The sequence below is a fragment of the Epargyreus clarus genome, unplaced genomic scaffold (assembly GCF_041222505.1).
Source record: "Epargyreus clarus isolate Ecla_fem2 unplaced genomic scaffold, WU_Ecla_fem_2.2 ptg000013l, whole genome shotgun sequence".
Taxonomy (NCBI): Eukaryota; Metazoa; Arthropoda; class Insecta; order Lepidoptera; family Hesperiidae; genus Epargyreus; species Epargyreus clarus.
This window is the reverse complement of record NW_027332221.1, coordinates 232,637-250,875: the sequence shown is the minus strand read 5'-3', so window position 1 is coordinate 250,875 and position 18,239 is coordinate 232,637. Positions and strand designations below refer to the sequence as shown.

The following is an 18,239-nucleotide window of genomic DNA, read 5'->3' as shown; positions in this document are numbered from 1 at the left end:
CGTAAGTAATGCTCCCGAACCATTCTCTTGAAGGTATTCCTACAAGTGGCTTTCCTAATGTTTTCGGGCAGGGCGTTCCAAAGTAGTATCGCCTGTACTGTGAAGGAATACTGGAAAAAACCACTATTATGCGGTGGAATATTGACTTTAAGAATTCTGGACGAACGTAGTCCACTGCCGTGAAACGAACAGTGAAACTGAAAATTTTCCTTTAGATACGGAGGAGAAGCTGGATCATGTAAAATAGAATACAGAACCAGGAGAATTCTAGAGTTACGCCTTTGACGAATAGTTAGCCATTTAAGCTGACGTCTATATTTAGAGATATGATCATACTTACGTAGGTTGAAAATAAATCGGATACAATTATTAAGAAGGCGCTCTAGCTTATCAAGAAATTCATCCGTCAGGTCTGGATAACACACATCCGCGTAATCAATAACAGGCAGAACGAGACTGTGAATTAGCGCAACTTTAGTTCTGTGCGGCAGAAAATTTTTAAGCCGATATAGGCATTGTAGCGTGGCATTTACTTTTCGGCTCAGCTCGGTGACTTGCATTCGCCAGCTCAAACTACTATCAATGACAAGCCCAAGGTTTTTCACGGCATTGCACAGAGGAATAGTGATATTGTCATATGTAATAGCGGGTAAATTCGCAAAGTCGACTTTAGACAGCAGTCTCGAACTACCTACTATAATGGCCTGACACTTCAAGGGATTAACAGAAACGCCATACTGACTAGACCAATCCTTCACAGCCTGTAAGTTACTGTTGATAGCCTGAATAGCTTTGTCAACTTCACCGATACTTGTCTGCACATATAATTGTAAATCATCAGCATATAGATGATACGAACAGTTAATAAGTGAAGTGATGGAGTTAATGTATAACGAAAATAATAAAGGAGAAAGTATACCGCCTTGCGGAACCCCAGCAGTAAGGTCAGCCCACTTAGAGCTCTTGCGCTCTAGACGAACTGCCTGCTGACGGTCGCGAAGATATGATGCAAACCACTTAAGGGTACATGGGGCGAAATTTAAGTGCGAAAGGATGGAAAGGAGAATATCGTGGTCGACTGTGTTAAAAGCGTTTGAAAAGTCAATTAGCACCATTACTGTGACCATTCTGTTATCCATGGCCCGTCTTAGATCATCAGTGATTTTGATCAATGCAGAAGTGGTGCTATGACCAGGACGGAACCCAGACTGATATACGCTCAGTAGGTTATGGTTACACACAAAAGAGGAAAGTTGCTTGTGAACACAGACTTCCAAAACTTTAGAAAGGAATGGAAGTATAGAGATTGGGCGATAGTGATTTGGTAGGGAAGGAGTTGAGACTTTAGGAAGAGGTCGCACAAAGGCTTTCTTCCAAATAGAAGGATAGTGGCCCGATAGTAAAGAAAAATTTATAATGTGCGTAATTGTTGGTAAAAGATTTTTTTACTATCTGACAAATCATGGTCCTACTAATGTCATCACACCCCATGGCCCTTGATTTAATTGACGTAATGGCTGTCATCACTTCTTTCTGGGTCACAGGAGACAGCTGAAAACTGGGAAAGCAGGGTGATTGCATGGCTGCAATTGAAATCTGAGTTTTACGTCTGATTGCAGGGTCCAATGTCGTAGTAGTGACAAAATAATCATTAATCGCATCAAGAGTGAGAAACGGACCGCAATCATAGGTTTGTGGTTTACAAAATCCAAGAGAGCGAAGAAATTTCCACACTTCAGCGGGAGAAGAATTAAAGATGTTATCGTGAAAATAGCGGCGTTTGGCTGTTCGTACCATCTGATTGCAACGATTTCTCGCTGCTTTAAAAGTTGACCAATTGGAATCGGTGCGGTCCCTCTTGAATACACGGAAGGCCCGATCCCGCCTTCTCATCGCCATTTGAATCCCCTTGGACATCCAGGGAGCCGGAGCACGCTTCAACCTCACGCTGTGAATAGGAGCATGGACATCATACAAATTAATGACAGAAGTGTTGAAGTGAGAGATTTTATCATTAATTGTTGACGCCTCAGTCACCGATTGGAGGTCAATACCAGAAGCATCACTCAGCAGCTTCCCAGTGTCCATCCTTCTGAAATTTCTCAAATTAACAATTGCAGGTTCATATCTTGGAGGTCTACAGTTATAGGAGACGTAAATGAGGTCATGGCGAGAGAAACCGGGAGCAGAGAGCTGGCCGTGCCTCAAAACCCGATCAGGAGACGCGGTTAAAATAAGGTCAATCCAGGTAGGATCAGTGTCGACATTATGGTGAGTAGCTGACAACGGAACTATTGAAAGATTGACTGAATCCACTATGGCTTTCAATTTCTGCTTACGGGTCGAATCCTTTAGTAAATCAGTATTAAAGTCACCCATTATAATATAATGAGCGTACGCAGACCCAATAGAATCGAAAACGCTTTCCAGACAGGAGAAGTAGTCAATGGAAGGAGGACAGTACACTACCCCAAGCAACACCCTGGTGCCCTTTACATCGAGTTCTAAGAATAGGTATTCGGCGGAAGCGGAATAACTCGATGGGGAAGCTAATACAATTTTATACGCAATTGAAGTTCGCAAATAAATAGCTACGCCACCACCGCCTTTACCTATTCGGTCATTACGAATAAGAATAAAACCAGGTAATGGATATAACGAAGAATGAAGTGAGGGTTTTAACCAACTTTCTGAAACGAGGATGGCATGAATGTGATCACAGGAGAAAACACTTTCGAGTTCAGAGTAATGACTCGGTATACTTTGAGCATTAATATGATTTGAGCATTATTATATTATAATGAAGATAAGAATAAAATATATAAATATAAATAAATTAGGTATAAAAAATAAGTAAGTAACACAATAATAAATAAATACCAAAAAAACTAACACATATAAGCACCAACCCATCAGCTGACTGTTACAATTCAAACCATGCAACACGTATTTATATCTAAAATGCAAAATTAAAATACAAGAAAATGACAGCAGTAGTAAAAAAAAAAAATATATGTATACAAAAAGATAATTAAAAACTGTAACGGTTGAATGCCAAGAATTATCTTACGCATGGTAAATAAACAGAGTCAGACAACTGCGTAGACATAAATGAATGAATGAATGAATGAATGAGTGCGTTCGCTATCACCAATCCGTTCCAGAAAATGAAAATATTAATCCGGTCTTCCGAAAAAAAAAAAAGTACACATAAAAATTAATAATTAACATAATTAATACCAGACTACGAGAAAAAGGAAAACAATCACAAATTTATGCAAGTAAATAGTATACTGCAATCCCTTCTAAAATTAAAATTGTAGATATTGAACGCACCCAAACACTGAAACGTCACAGAACGTCACACAGGATTGACAGATGAAAAAGAAATATTTTGACAATGACAACTATAACATATGAATTCAGCAAAACAAACATCTAAACACATTGAAGATAACAACACAGTAAGCACAAGAGAAATTAAATATGGCGTCAACTAAACAAGGAAGCGAAAAGCAAGAAGTAAGCAACACGGAAGACAGACAATAAACGGTTCCTACTTCTTTGGCGCCGCACGTCTCACCCGTTTACTGTCCTCGCCCTGCGCCCCTGAAGTAAACTGTTTGCGACGTGTTTCCATTTGGCGATTACTGTTGGATCCACTTTGCTGCCCAGTGTGCCCATCACCAGTAACACTGCATTCGCCACTTTGACCACTCAAACCTGCAGACCCCACTAGCGGTTCGGGGAATTTAGTGACGAGGGATTCAAGCTCCTCTTCCGTGAAGATCTTCGCACGGTCACCACCAGGGAGTTTAATATAAATAGTGCCATCGAGGGTCCATACATTGCGCATACCAAAGTGTTTCCGGGCTCTCTTGTGTACAACCTGCCGAGACCTTGTTAGGAACTCCACTAGTGACAAGGATGTTCCTTTGAATTTGGCCTTCATGCTCCATACTTCAGTCTTACAACGATGATCACGAAAATGAATTAGTATCGAGCGAACATTATCTTTGCCTCTGATCCCTAGACGATGACATCGCTTCAGAGAAGAGCTACTTATATGAGTTAGACCCAATGTGTTATGAAGTAACCCCAGTACCTTCTGCTCAACATCGCCATCGGGATCTTCAGGGACACCATTCAATAGCAAGACTTTTTGTCGGCTCCGCATGTCCATTGTGTCAATAGCCTTAGCATTCTCGCGGACTTGTTTCCCAAGAAGTTGTAACATTTTCGTGACCAAGTTCCTGAATTCCCTGAATTCTTCTTGAAGCTGCAACAGAGTTGGATTACTTGGACTGGTTGCAGCATTCAGCCGGTTTTCGAATTCAGCCATCCTCTGAACCCAGCATGCCTCCAACTCCTTTTGGGTCTTCTCCACATCCGGTAGAAGTGCCATCTTGTGTGTACTGCTGTAGACTCTTGTATATCACTCAGTGAATCACAGTAATTGGTTGCACAGTGAAAGTTTGTGATATGAAATGAAGGTTATGCTGAAGGGTGGTGCTAAGTGAGTACTCAGAACTATTTAAAAGCACATATTCAATATGTAACACTATTTACAGATTGTCAGTTGATGATTTTGAGAAGAATACTATTATAATATAAGTTGTAAATAATTTTAAATATACTTTATAGTTCGGAAATTATAAACAGCTGTTTACTTTGCACACCTACCCTCAATATTCTATCAATAATCTATATCAATAATCTTGTCCAATTTTAATTTTGTCTCATCAGGATCGTCAGATTTAAAACTATAACTGTTTTACATAACATGTGGCTCCTTATCAATCACAACCTAAAATTTCTATGACCTGAAAAAGGTATTTTAAAGTTGATCATGATTTTATACCAGCCAGCCAAACAAACAGTTAGTCAAACTATCTTATGATGTACCTTATTACCGAACAATTCATATTTATTATATATATTTCAAACGCCTCGGCTTCACCTGACTTTTATATAGTTTGTAATAAAAATTATATTAGTGCGTAATATCTGTATATATTATATTAATATAATATGTATCATTTACAACCAACACTCTCAAGGAGACGCTCGATATTTCTATAGAGAAAACCTAGACATGACGCAATTGTGAACCGTATGAAATTTATATGAAAAGTAAATTATTGTATAAGAAAATCCCATCGAAATGTACCTTTTTTTTTTGTTTACGAGGGGGAAACCTTCAAAAGGTACCCAGTGTCGTAGGAGCGACACGGGGTTATGTGGGATTCTTACCGCACTAAAACCCCCCCGGTGGCCGTCCTCAGCGTTGCCAAGAGGACTCCGGGATCTCCTACGGAACGCAACCGGAGTCCTCTGAACGCGTTGCCCCTTCGGGCTCCTCCTAAGGACTCACCACACCGTCTGGTGTTTACGACGGTATGCGACCCCACATACCGCCGTCCTTCCCGGAATTGCTTGCTGGACGGCTCGACCTCCCAATCTTGCCGCCCGCAACCCCGGAAGCCCCCTTTTAGTCGCCTCTTACGACAGGCAGGGGATACCGTAGCCCTATTCTAGTCCCGGGACTACAGGGACACCGCGCCGGGGGGCACTATCTGCGCCTTCGGCGCCTCCTTCTCCGCGCGGGATCAGCGCGCTCCCTGGCCCGTTCGGCGTCCTCCTTGGCGACCATAACGCGCTCGCAGAATGCAACCACGCTATCCCACGCCTCGCTAGAACGGACGATTGCCGCGACGACAGCCTCCGGGGAGAGATCTGGTCCTATCCGTTGCACCAGGATCCGCCGCTCGGACTGCCACGCTGGACAATGTTCGAGCGTGTGCTGCGCGGAATCCTGGTCATGCCCGCAGTGGTGACACTGCGCTGTCGCTTCCCTGCCTATTCTATGCAAATACTCACCGAAGCAGCCATGTCCGGTGAGTATCTGTGTCAGCCGGTAGGTGACGCATTTCCTTCTCGTGAGGAAGTTGGGCAGTACTGCACAGACTACGCGTTGGCGTGCGCCCCGTGGCTCCTGCAGCCGTTCACGCCAGCGTCTTAGGGCGCGCCAGCTGGCTCTCGTCCGAAGCATTTTGACCGTCTCAGGATCAGCCCTCTGGCGGAGACCGCGGATCTTAAAGAAGATCTCTGCGGTCATATCCGCCAGAATGTCCAGGGGTGGAAACCGCCCCAGGACTGTAGCCGCCTCGTACGATATGGTACGGTACCCTCGCGCGACTCTGATCGCGATCAAACGCTGCGCGGCATTCAGTTTGGCCGCGCGGCGCCGGCAGCCCGACAGTCTATCAGACCATACGGGCGATCGAAATGTACCTATGCTTTTATTTGATTATATTATTAAACAACATTATTATTCATTTGGCGATGATATACCTATAATAAGAATGAAATCTTCACGTGTTTACATCGAATATATTTGAAAAAGAAAAATTTTTGTCTGTCGGTTTGTATGTTTGAAAATGCATTAAAACCGAAACTACGAAGTTGATGTCAAAAGTATACATTTTTTTAAACATTATATGACCAGGTAATGGAGTATTCCAAATTACCAACGTACTCCGTGATCTTGACAGACGGCATTGTATAATTCACATTATATTTTGAATCCACATGAACAAAGTCGCAGGCAAGACTCATTTTAAATATGGTATACAAGAGACTATCTAAATTTATGTAGGCTTCAGTGACCGTTTCTCACTTAATACGTATAATAACTTAATTTCTGTTACTTGTAAATAGAACTAAGCTCAAGTTATAAAAGCATAAATTTATTATTATTATTATTATTATTTTACTTAAAATTATTTATTCTGAATCCCATACAAAGTGGATCGATCCCGTTTATCATTTCGTAAGTAGCTCACATAATTGATAATATCGATAGTTTAAGCGTCTCAACGTTTAAGGTACAAAACTTCATTTACCAGTATTTGATAGTGCCCAATTTTCAAACAAAAAGGACGTGTAATGTTTCAAATTCAAATTCAAATTTAAAGTTTTCAAATTAAGAGATGTAATGAAATATTAATACAAAACCAAGCGTTGCATAATTAATTTAAAACAGACATCTAATATTCTGTATAAGTGAGTCAGTCAGAAGTAGAATGGGAGACTTTTTTTTTTTAATATAATATTCCAAAGACCGCAGCGTATAAGTTTCTCAGTTTTCTTATAGATCATTAACTGATGTGCATTTATACTTTATGGGTGTCAAAACACAGTAGTACACAGTACTGCGCGAGATCGCCTAGAATTGATGGAAAGCTCAAATTTGGCGACGTACTCCTTGCTTCTTTCATAACAAATACGTATCAAGTATATGAAATCAAAAGGAAACTTTCATTGATCTATAAAATGAAATGTGAACAATGTAGATGTGAATGCCAGTTTATTTTTAAATAAAGTCAATTTATCTATATATATAAAAGAAAGTCGTGTTAGTTACTCCACTTATAACTCAAGAACGGCTGAACCGATTTAGCTGAAAATTGGTAGGGAGGTAGTTTAGAGCCAGGAGAAGGACATAGGATACTTTTTATCCCGTTCGACCGCGTTTCCGTGAAGTCATTTAATAACTCAAGAACGGTTGAACCGATTTAGCTGAAAATTGGTAAAGAGGTAGCTTAGAACCAGGAGACGGACATAGGATACTTTTTATCCTGTTCGACCGCGTTTCCGTGAATAAATAAGAGTTGAAAGTTTGTATTAAAGTCCCCCAGTTTTGATGCAAATCTATATGAAAATTGATATTTGGGATTTCGATAGAAAGTAATTAAATATCTATTTTACGATATTTGCAAAATCAACCCTTAAGATGGTTAAGTAGGGGTTGGAATTTCATTTTAAAATTCGTTAATTTGGAAGCAAAGACGGTAAAAATTTGCATTTGGCTTTAGAAGACACTTCGTTTAGAAGTCGGCAGATTTTGAAGCAAAGTCTATGAAAAATGGAATTTAGCTTTTTGATTCAAAATAATAGAACACATTTTTCTTCTTCAAAATTTGTGTATACGGTTCATATTTGGATTACGAAAATATGACCATATCTCTGAATATCGCACTAAACTCAAGTGGCTCCCAATTCGCCTTCGCCGGAATGCTCACATTCTATCTCTTCTCTATTGTTTACTATTTAATCCAACTGCGCCTCCCTACCTCAAACAACACTTCCAGTTTCTACACTTGTCCCATGACCGATCTCTCCGTTCTACAGAAAATCTTGCTCTCTATACGCCTTCTCACTCAACTTCCTTTTATAAAAAATCCTTCACTGTTTCAGCAATCCGTCTTTTGAACTCCCTCCCAGTATCTATTCGTAACTCCCAGTCCCTATACTCCTTCAAAAAACTAGTCAAATCTCACTACCTTCAACTCTAACTTTATTCCTTCTCTAAAGTTGTGCTCTTGCTATTAATCATACTTTGTTTCTAAATTTAATTATTAGCTTCTTTCCCTTTTACTTATTTATTCTTCTCCTACTGCTATCCCTTATCTTACACTTCATTTTACATATTATTAGTTAACATTTTAATAATTTTGCACCCTACCTTTTATTGTATTTCATACTTTCTTTAACTCCTCACCCTAAGGTTGTCTGGAAGAAATCGCTGTTTTAGCGATAAGACCGCCTTTTGTGTCGTCCTAAATTGTATGTTTTCATTTTATGTTCTATTTTATTTTATGGTACAATAAAGAGTATTATTATTATTATTATTATTATTATTTTTCACCGTTTTTGGAAAATCAACCCTTAGGGTCGTTTAATCGGGTATGGAACTTTAATTTAATATCCGTTAATTTGGAGCACTAAGAAAATTATCATAAGACATAATGAAGCATCTGAGTCACTGTTTGTTTTTTTAGATCAACCCTTAAGACTGTTATAAACTGCCTTTCTATTTACACACCTGTTTCAGCATTTTTAGCTATTCAACAACCCGATTAGAGTACTATAAGTAAATAAACTTTCTTAAAAAAAACCGTTATTGAAGGTTTAGGTACTTCTTTTCGCGTGTTTGTAAAAAAAAATAACAAAGAATACAACCGACTTCTATGTCACTACAAAGTAAAAAATAATTCGAACGAAATATATTGAGCGCCGACTTCAGAAATATGTACTAAACCAACATTTATTTGAATTATTTTTTACTATGTAGTGACATAGAAGTCGGTTGTATAATTTGTTATTTTTTTTTTACCCTTTTTAGTGATGACATAATAACATTTATATTAATACAACTAGATGACCCGGTGAACTTCGTACCACCTAATTATGAGTGACTATCTGTACCTCGTGGTTTCACTCGTGTAATTTATGTATTATGTCCATAAACTACTGGTAAATATTAGGACAGATATTAGCCACAGGAGAACAGGAAAATAAAAAATACAATTAAATAAAATTCACTCTACCTCTCTGCACTCTGTTATTTTTTTACCGACTTCAAAAAGGAGGTGGTTATCAATTCGGCCGGTATCTTTTTTTTATGTATGTACACGAATTACTCCGCCGTTAGTGAACCGATTTTAATAATTATTTTTTTATTGTGTTATTTTTTATTGTAGGTTCTAATGAAATTACAAAGTCAGTTCATCATTGACTATTTAAGGGTCTGATAATGTAGCTCGGAGACAAAATATGTAACTCCTCAACCGATGGGGATATTTGAGTTGTGTTTGAAGATCTTTAGTGTAAGTTCTAACGAAATTGCAAAGTCACTTCATCATTGACTATTTAAGGGTCTGATAATGTGGCTCGGAGACAAAATATGTAACTCCTCAACCGATGGGAATAATAGAGTCGTGTTTGAAGATATTTGGTGTAGGAGGTTCTAATGAAATTGCAAAGCCAGTTCATCATTGACTATTTAGTTAGGTTAGGTTGGAACACATAAGAATATAAAATATAAAACTAAGCGGGCAGGGCGCGGCAGCGCCCTGCGAGCGGGCGGTTCCAATCAATGTAAATTCAGACCTTACCTTAATTCATGATCACGTTTATACAATTTTATATTGTATTAATATAAATGTTATTATGTCATCACTAAAAAGGGTAAAAAAAAAAATTAACAAATTATACAACCTACTTCTATGTCACTACATAGTAAAAAATAATTCAAATAAATGTTGGTTTAGTACATATTTCTGAAGTCGGCGCTCAATATATTTCGTTCGAATTATTTTTTACTTTGTAGTGACATAGAAGTCGGTTGTATTCTTTGTTATTTTTTTTTACAAACACGCGAAAAGAAGTACCTAAACCTTCAATAACGGTTTTTTTTAAAGAAAGTTTATTTACTTATAGTACTCTAATCGGGTTGTTGAATAGCTAAAAATGCTGAAACAGGTGTGTAAATAGAAAGGCAGTTTATAACAGTCTTAAGGGTTGATCTAAAAAAACAAACAGTGACTCAGATGCTTCATTATGTCTTATGATAATTTTCTTAGTGCTCCAAATTAACGGATATTAAATTAAAGTTCCATACCCGATTAAACGACCCTAAGGGTTGATTTTCCAAAAACGGTGAAAAATGTGTTCTATTATTTTGAATCAAAAAGCTAAATTCCATTTTTCATAGACTTTGCTTCAAAATCTGCCGACTTCTAAACGAAGTGTCTTCTAAAGCCAAATGCAAATTTTTACAGTCTTTGCTTCCAAATTAACGAATTTTAAAATGAAATTCCAACCCCTACTTAACCATCTTAAGGGTTGATTTTGCAAATATCGTAAAATAGATATTTAATTACTTTCTATCGAAATCCCAAATACCAATTTTCATATAGATTTGCATCAAAACTGGGGGACTTTAATACAAACTTTCAACTCTTATTTATTCACGGAAACGCGGTCGAACAGGATAAAAAGTATCCTATGTCCGTCTCCTGGTTCTAAGCTACCTCTCCACCAATTTTTAGTCAAATTGGTTCAGCCGTTGTTGAGTTATAAAATGCTTCACGAAAACGCGGTCGAACGGGATAAAAAGTATCCTATGTCCTTTTCCTGCTTCTAAGCTACCTCTCGATTAATTTTCAGTGAAATCGGTTCAGCCGTTCTTGAGTTATTTAATGACTTCACGGAAACGCGGTCGAACGGGATAAAAAGTATCCTATGTCCGTTTCCTGGTTCTAATCTACCTCTTTACCAATTTTCAGCTAAATCGGTTCAACCGTTCTTGAGTTATAAAATGACTTCACGGAAACGCGGTCGAACGGGATAAAAAGTATCCTATGTCCTTCTCCTGGCTCTAAACTACCTCCCTACCAATTTTCAGCTAAATCGGTTCAACCGTTCTTGAGTTATTAAATGACTTCACGGAAACGCGGTCGAACGGGATAAAAAGTATCCTATGTCCGTTTCCTGGTTCTAATCTACCTCTTTACCAATTTTCAGCTAAATCGGTTCAACCGTTCTTGAGTTATAAAATGACTTCACGGAAACGCGGTCGAACGGGATAAAAAGTATCCTATGTCCTTCTCCTGGCTCTAAACTACCTCCCTACCAATTTTCAGCTAAATCGATTCAGCCGTTCTTGAGTTATAAGTGGAGTAACTAACACGACTTTCTTTTATATATATAGATATTCTTATGTGTTCCAACCTAACCTAACTAAATAGTCAGTGATGAACTGGCTTTGCAATTTCATTAGAACCTCCTACACCAAATATCTTCAAACACGACTCTATTATTCCCATCGGTTGAGGAGTTACATATTTTGTCTCCGAGCCACATTATCAGACCCTTAAATAGTCAATGATGAAGTGACTTTGCAATTTCGTTAGAACTTACACTAAATATCTTCAAACACAACTCAAATATCCCCATCGGTTGAGGAGTTACATATTTAGTCTCCGAGCCACATTATCAGACCCTTAAATAGTCAATGATGAACTGACTTTGTAATTTCATTAGAACCTACAATAAAAAATAACACAATAAAAAAATAATTATTAAAATCGGTTCACTAACGGCGGAGTAATTCGTGTACATACATAAAAAAAAGATACCGGCCGAATTGATAACCACCTCCTTTTTGAAGTCGGTAAAAAAATAACAGAGTGCAGAGAGGTAGAGTGAATTTTATTTAATTGTATTTTTTATTTTCCTGTTCTCCTGTGGCTAATATCTGTCCTAATATTTACCAGTAGTTTATGGACATAATACATAAATTACACGAGTGAAACCACGAGGTACAGATAGTCACTCATAATTAGGTGGTACGAAGTTCACCGGGTCATCTAGTATCCATATAAACATAAAACCTTAAACTCATTGACCATTTCCTTCGTGGGTACAATAAGCCACTTAATACGGTGGTCGTGATACTTATTTGCAGCCAGTTAAATATTTACCACGTAGATATTATACATTTCTGTACAATTATGAATAATCAAAATTTTGCAACCTAATAAACGTGTCAGTTATATCAAGTAGGTATACTGTACTCTGTAACTGCACTTGTTGTTACCGCATAGTCCCTTCCATACAATAATAACAAACGCATATACGTAAATCCAGTTGATTCAACATTAAAAGTTATCAAAAATAAATACAAATCTAATCTGTATGCAATTTATGGCGTACATTAGCCTATATTAACAACCATTAGGTTTCCATATATGCCTCTCTATATCTATACAGCCTGACATTTAAGAATAAAGACCCTTAAAATATTTTCATAAGTTGCGTGTATTTATATATATTTCATAAGTAGGTGTACCTTTAGACCAATTAGGATTTACTTTTCACACCACAGACTATAGCCAAATGATCAGAGTTACCACAAGAACTGCTTTGCAAAATTTTTTTTTTAGACACTTTCACAGAAAATGAACTTATTTTGAAGTAAACTCTTCAGTTTATAATGTTAACAAGTAATTTGAGAAGAGTAAAGTTTGTTCACAAAATTTAAGAATATTGTTTTCAGAGGGTATTAACATATCATTTAATTATTAGTTAATTTATGTAACAATTAGGACAATTCGTTCCAGTATTAAGAATTATCGGTATGCACAATTGTACTATATATATTTTTTTTAAATTGAGCCTCCAATTATAATAGCAACAATAATTATATTAATCAATTATATCTTGTTTTCAACATACTAGTCTCAATCTATCCATTTAAATACTTTGCCCTTACATCAAAGACATTTATCTACCTTCATTTTTACTTATTACCGAGATTGAACTCACATATGACAAAATAATGTTTTAACTCACGGTTTTTAGTCCTGTGTCAAGGATGTTCGTACTTACGAATCGCCGTTCATGATTGCGAGCTGGATTCTTGCACTTCTGATATTAAATAATAGTCATCTTGAAGGTCTTGAAGGCGTGTAATCTTATAGTCACATAAAAGGTACAGAGTAACGATATAATAACTATACGTAAGTAAGTTCAAACTAGTGATTAGAAGTATTATAACTACACAAGTATAGGCTTAAAATGCTTATTACACAACCCGATATGAAGGGCCCTGCATCCAGGGTGGGCGTGTACCCTAGTTAGTGCGGCGCTTATTACACTTCTCTGCTGCAAATGGGGCCCTAACTCAGTTTATACGCGAATGTCTAGAGAGATAAACGTATTGTCGCATTTTACATTATGCCGGGCCCTTCATATCGGGTTGTGTAATAAGCGTTTATCTCCGTTATTCGACTGTTCTTGCTGAAGTCTCCGACCAGAATGTCGCTCTCTGTTAATTCGAGCGCCGCCAAGGTGTCGTCCCCACTTCACCTACCCGCATCTGTTTTTAAACTGTAGTGTCAAATGAGTCACATATACTTTAATGTAACGTTATAAAAATGTGATATCGTTAATATCCAAGCTTCTTATTAACGATGATAACAGATATAAATAGATGAGAAGTAAATACATTGATTATTGTAATAAATACAACCTCTATGTAGTATATATTTATTTAATGATCATATCAGGTTCTACTGTTACATATATTTGACACCATCTTAATTCCAACGTCACTTACTTCTTCATTCTTCTTCTTGATCTACTTCTTCTTCATTCTACTTCTTCATTCTTCTTTCTTGGTTTGCTTTATTTCCACATTTTCAATACAACATATCATTTATATTTATTCTATTCTATGATAATATAAAATTACATTGACCTAATGTATTTTTCTCCCGCCCCAACTACCTTCCATTTTTAAACACTGACAGTGACACCTATTTTTAACCGACTTCAAAAAGGAGGTGGTTATCAATTCGGCCGGTATCTTTTTTTTTTATATGTATGTACACGAATTACTCCGCCGTTAGTGGACCGATTTCAATAATTCTTTTTTTAATGTATAGAAACGAGCTGGAAGTTGGTCCCATTTTAATATGGTTGGGATCCATCGATGGGTTCTTGAGAAAATGAGGGGATCTCCTCCACCCATGTAAATATAACAATATAACAGCCATAACTTAGCCGTTTATGAACCTATTTTAATGCCTTTAATTTCGTGTGTGTACAATTGCTACAAGTTGGTCCCATTTAAATATGATGAAGATCAGAGTGGGTTCTGGAGACAAAATATGTAACTCCTCAACCGATGTGTATAATTGAGTTTTGTTTGAAGATATTTGGTGTAGGTTCTAATGAAATTGCAAAACCAGTTTATCATTGACTATTTAAGGGTCTGATAATGTGGCTCGGAGTCAAAATATGTAACGCTTCAACCGATGGGAATAATTGAGTTGTGTTTGAAGATATTTGGTGTAGGTTCTAATGAAATTGCAAAGCCAGTTCATCATTGACTATTTAATCGTCTGATAATGTGGCTCGGAGACAAAATATGTAACTCCTCAACTGATGGGAATAATTGAGTTGTGTTTGAAGATATTTGGTGTAGGTTCTAATGAAATTGCAAAGCCAGTTCATCATTGACTATTTAATCGTCTGATAATGTGGCTCGGAGACAAAATATGTAACTCCTCAACTGATGGGAATAATTGAGTTGTGTTTGAAGATATTTGGTGTAGGTTCTAATGAAATTGCACCCCCCCCAAGTTGGAGTGCGCCTTGTCGTGGTGGGGGGGCTCAGTAGCCCGTTGCAATCCAGCAGCGGGTGAAGCTAAAGCGCTCCAGTGGTGGTTGGGATACGCTGTGTCTGCCCCTTATCGGGCGGCAGTAATATCTCGTTGGTACGCTGCGTCTGTCCCGTATCGGGCGGCAGAGGTACCACTAGTGGTGGTTGTAATTCGCTGCGTCTGTCCCGTATCGGGCGGCAGTGGCATCTCGTTGGCTGTCGGGGTATTTGCCCGAGTCAAGGGTGACGGGCGTGACGTGCACTTACCCTGCCGTTGCGTAGGCATTCATTTGTCACCGTCACCAAAACCGCAGCCCATTAAAGTGTCGTGGTCACGTCTCGCGGCTTTGATGGAGCGGGGGTCTTGGCTTAACCGCCCGGACCGTGAGGAGAAAACCTCTTTAAAAAACCTCAAAGGCCGGACGCTGGGGTACGTGGCGTACGGCCGCCTCTCATTACAGCTGAGAGGTGGTAGGCTGGGATAAGTCTGCCCGCTAGCGGCCACCTGTGCGGGACTTCTCGACCCCGCACAGTATTAGAGTTGCCAAAGGACAGGGGGCTCTCCTTTGGTTGACATTTTACTTCCCCCATAATCGTGGGAACAAAAATGGAGAACTCAAATTTAATTTTAGACGATGTGCCTGTGACGGGCGGTATTGAGGTGGTGCCTGAAAAAGGCGGAGAACGAGAGGAAGCTGTCGAGCCTCGCTCCAGCTCAGCTATGAGCCATGAAGGCTCAGACAATGGAGGCAGGTTCTGGTTACGGAAACGTAACCGAGTCTCCGCATCCGAGACGTCCGATGAGGACAGTGCGGTTAATTCGGAGCCAGCAAAAGCGCCGAAAATTTCTGCAGCCCGCCGTGGCAGGGGTAGACCGCCTACCACGGGCAAGAAAGTTGGTGTCGTAGGTGCAAAGGGCGCAGAAAATGGGGTAGAGGCTTTCCGCAAAGTCAAGACGCAAGAGAGGAGAAGCTCGCCAACTATCGGTGGCGATACGACAGAAGATGCTCTGGCAACGGAGCTTCAAGATCGCGTCCGGGCTTCGGTAGAGGCCATTTCCAAGGTCGCGAGCTCATCGAAGAACCTCAAGGGGACCTCGGTGAAAGCTCTGCGGGACGCTGCTGCCGTCATCTCTGAGGCTGTAGGTGTGCTCCAGCGACGCACGGAGTCAGAGGAGGTGACCCGTTTGCGGCAGGCCAATGATCGACATAGAGCCGACAATGAGCAGCTGCGAAAGGAGCTGGAGGAGCTTCGACGCGAAATGGCTGAATTGCGGGCTGAAATACGGCAAGGTGACACGAGAGTGGTAGAGGATCCGAACTCAGGGATCACCACAGATTCGCCGGCAACTGGGTTTGCATCGACCTCCGAGGCTGAATTGGAGAGGACCATCATGCTCCGAGTGGGCACAATGGTAAACGCTCGACTCGAGGCGCTAGAGCAGAGGTTGCCGCCTGAACCCCGTGTTCGACCGCCGCTGGCCGCCGATAAGGCGAAAGTTGTCAAGCTCCCCGCACCGCGCGAAAGTTCGGTGGCGCCGATGTCCCAGGACGACCCTTCCCCAGTCCAACCCCAAAGTCCCAGAAGGTTAAAAAGGGAAAGACCAATGGGAAGAAGCCTGCCCCAAGTCCGCCCCAAAAGGAGCCCCGGCCTTTCCCACCGGCTCCTACGTCAATGGACGAAGGGTGGAGTGTGGTGGCAAAACGAAGGTCCAAGCCCACGCAGCCCACTGTCGCACAAGTTGCGGCATCTGGCACCGGGTCGTCGCAGCCACAAAGGGCCCGGTCTGCAGCACTTGGCTCCCAGTCGCCGCAGGCTAAGGACGCAAGAAGGCGGACGCGCAAGCCACGTCCTCCCCGCTCTTCGGCTGTAGCTATCAAGCTGCAGCCGGAAGCACTGAAGAAGGGTGTTACGTACGCCGCAGCTCTTGCCGAGGCCAAGGAGAAGATCGATCTCCAGGGTCTTGGCATTGAGTCTGTCAAGTTGGCAGACAAGTTGCGTGCTGCCCTAGGGGAGGACGCGGTAGTGTCCAGACCAGTGAAGTGTGCGGAGTTACGTGTGTCCGGTTTGGATGACGCCGTCTCCGCAGCAGAAGTCGCGGCGGCAATTGCCAGGATTGGTGGATGTGCTCTAGCGTCCGTCAAGACTGGTGAAATTCGCCGCGACCACTTCGGTCTGGGCACGCTCTGGTTGAGCTGTCCGGTAAGCGCTGCTAGGAAGGTGGCTGATGGCGGACGAGTGCTGGTCGGATGGGTGTCGGCCAAGGTCTCGCTGCTCGAGGCAAGACCGTTGTGCTGCTACCGCTGCCTGGTAATAGGGCACGTGCGGGAGCAGTGCAGCGGTACGGTGGATCGCAGCGGTGATTGTTACCGCTGCGGGAAATCGGGCCACGTAGCTCGAGACTGCAACGCCGCCGCGGCACACTGCACACTGTGTGCGGCAGCCAAAAAGCCGGCCGACCATAGGCTGGGGGGTAAGTCTTGTACTGCCCCTCGGTCTAAAGGGCGTAAGCCACCGACTGTAGCCTCAACACAGTCGGCTAGTGGCAGCTCAGCTGGAGGGTCCGGGAACGGAGTTGTGGTTATGGAATCCTAATTAAGGACCACAACCTCCGATTCCTCCAGGCGAATGTCCATATTTCGTTTGTAGTAGCGATAATCCCGTTTGTAGTAAGTCTATTCTGTTTATATTGGCGATAACTCGTTTGTAGTAGCTCTATTTCGTTTGTAGTAGCGATAATCCCGTTTGTAGTAACTTTATTCTGTTCATATTGGCGATAACTCGTTTGTAGTAGTTCTATTTCGTTTGTAGTAGTGATATTTTCGTTTGTAGTAACACTATTTCGTTTGTAGTAGCGATAATCCCGTTTGTAGTAACTTTATTCTGTTCATATTGGCGATAACTCGTTTGTAGTAGTTCTATTTCGTTTGTAGTAGTGATATTTTCGTTTGTAGTAACACTATTTCGTTTGTAGTAGCGACAATTCCGTTTGTAGTAACTCTATTCTGTTCATATTGGCGATATCTCGTTTGTAGTAGCTCTATTTTGTTTGTAGTAGCGATATTTTTATTTGTAGTTCCCATATTTCGTTTGTAGTAGCGATAATCCCGTTTGTAGTAACTTTATTCTGTTCATATTGGCGATATCTCGTTTCTAGTAGCTCTATTTCGTTTGTAGTAGCGATATTTTTATTTGTAGTTTCCATATTTCGTTTGTAGTAGCGATA

General features: G+C 40.4%; 1 protein-coding gene across 1 annotated transcript; it reads left to right on the top strand.

Annotated features, from left to right (window-relative positions):
* The first annotated feature begins 15,620 nt into the window (after positions 1-15,620).
* On the top strand, positions 15,621-17,608 carry LOC140746589 (uncharacterized). Its single transcript, XM_073078716.1, has 2 exons — positions 15,621-16,600; positions 16,642-17,608. The coding sequence occupies exons 1-2, from the start codon at positions 15,621-15,623 to the stop codon at positions 17,606-17,608; spliced, it is 1,947 nt and encodes a 648-aa protein (XP_072934817.1).
* Positions 17,609-18,239: the final 631 nt, after the last annotated feature.

What these genes read in the sequence shown, in the direction of transcription:
- LOC140746589 (XM_073078716.1), top strand. Translation starts at nt 15,621, where the DNA reads ATGGAGAACTCAAATTTAATTTTAGACGATGTGCCTGTGACGGGCGGT. An exon ending in CAACCCCAAAGTCCCAGAAG is followed by an intron (nt 16,601 to 16,641) that starts GTTAAAAAGGGA and finishes GCCTGCCCCAAG; the next exon opens with TCCGCCCCAAAAGGAGCCCC.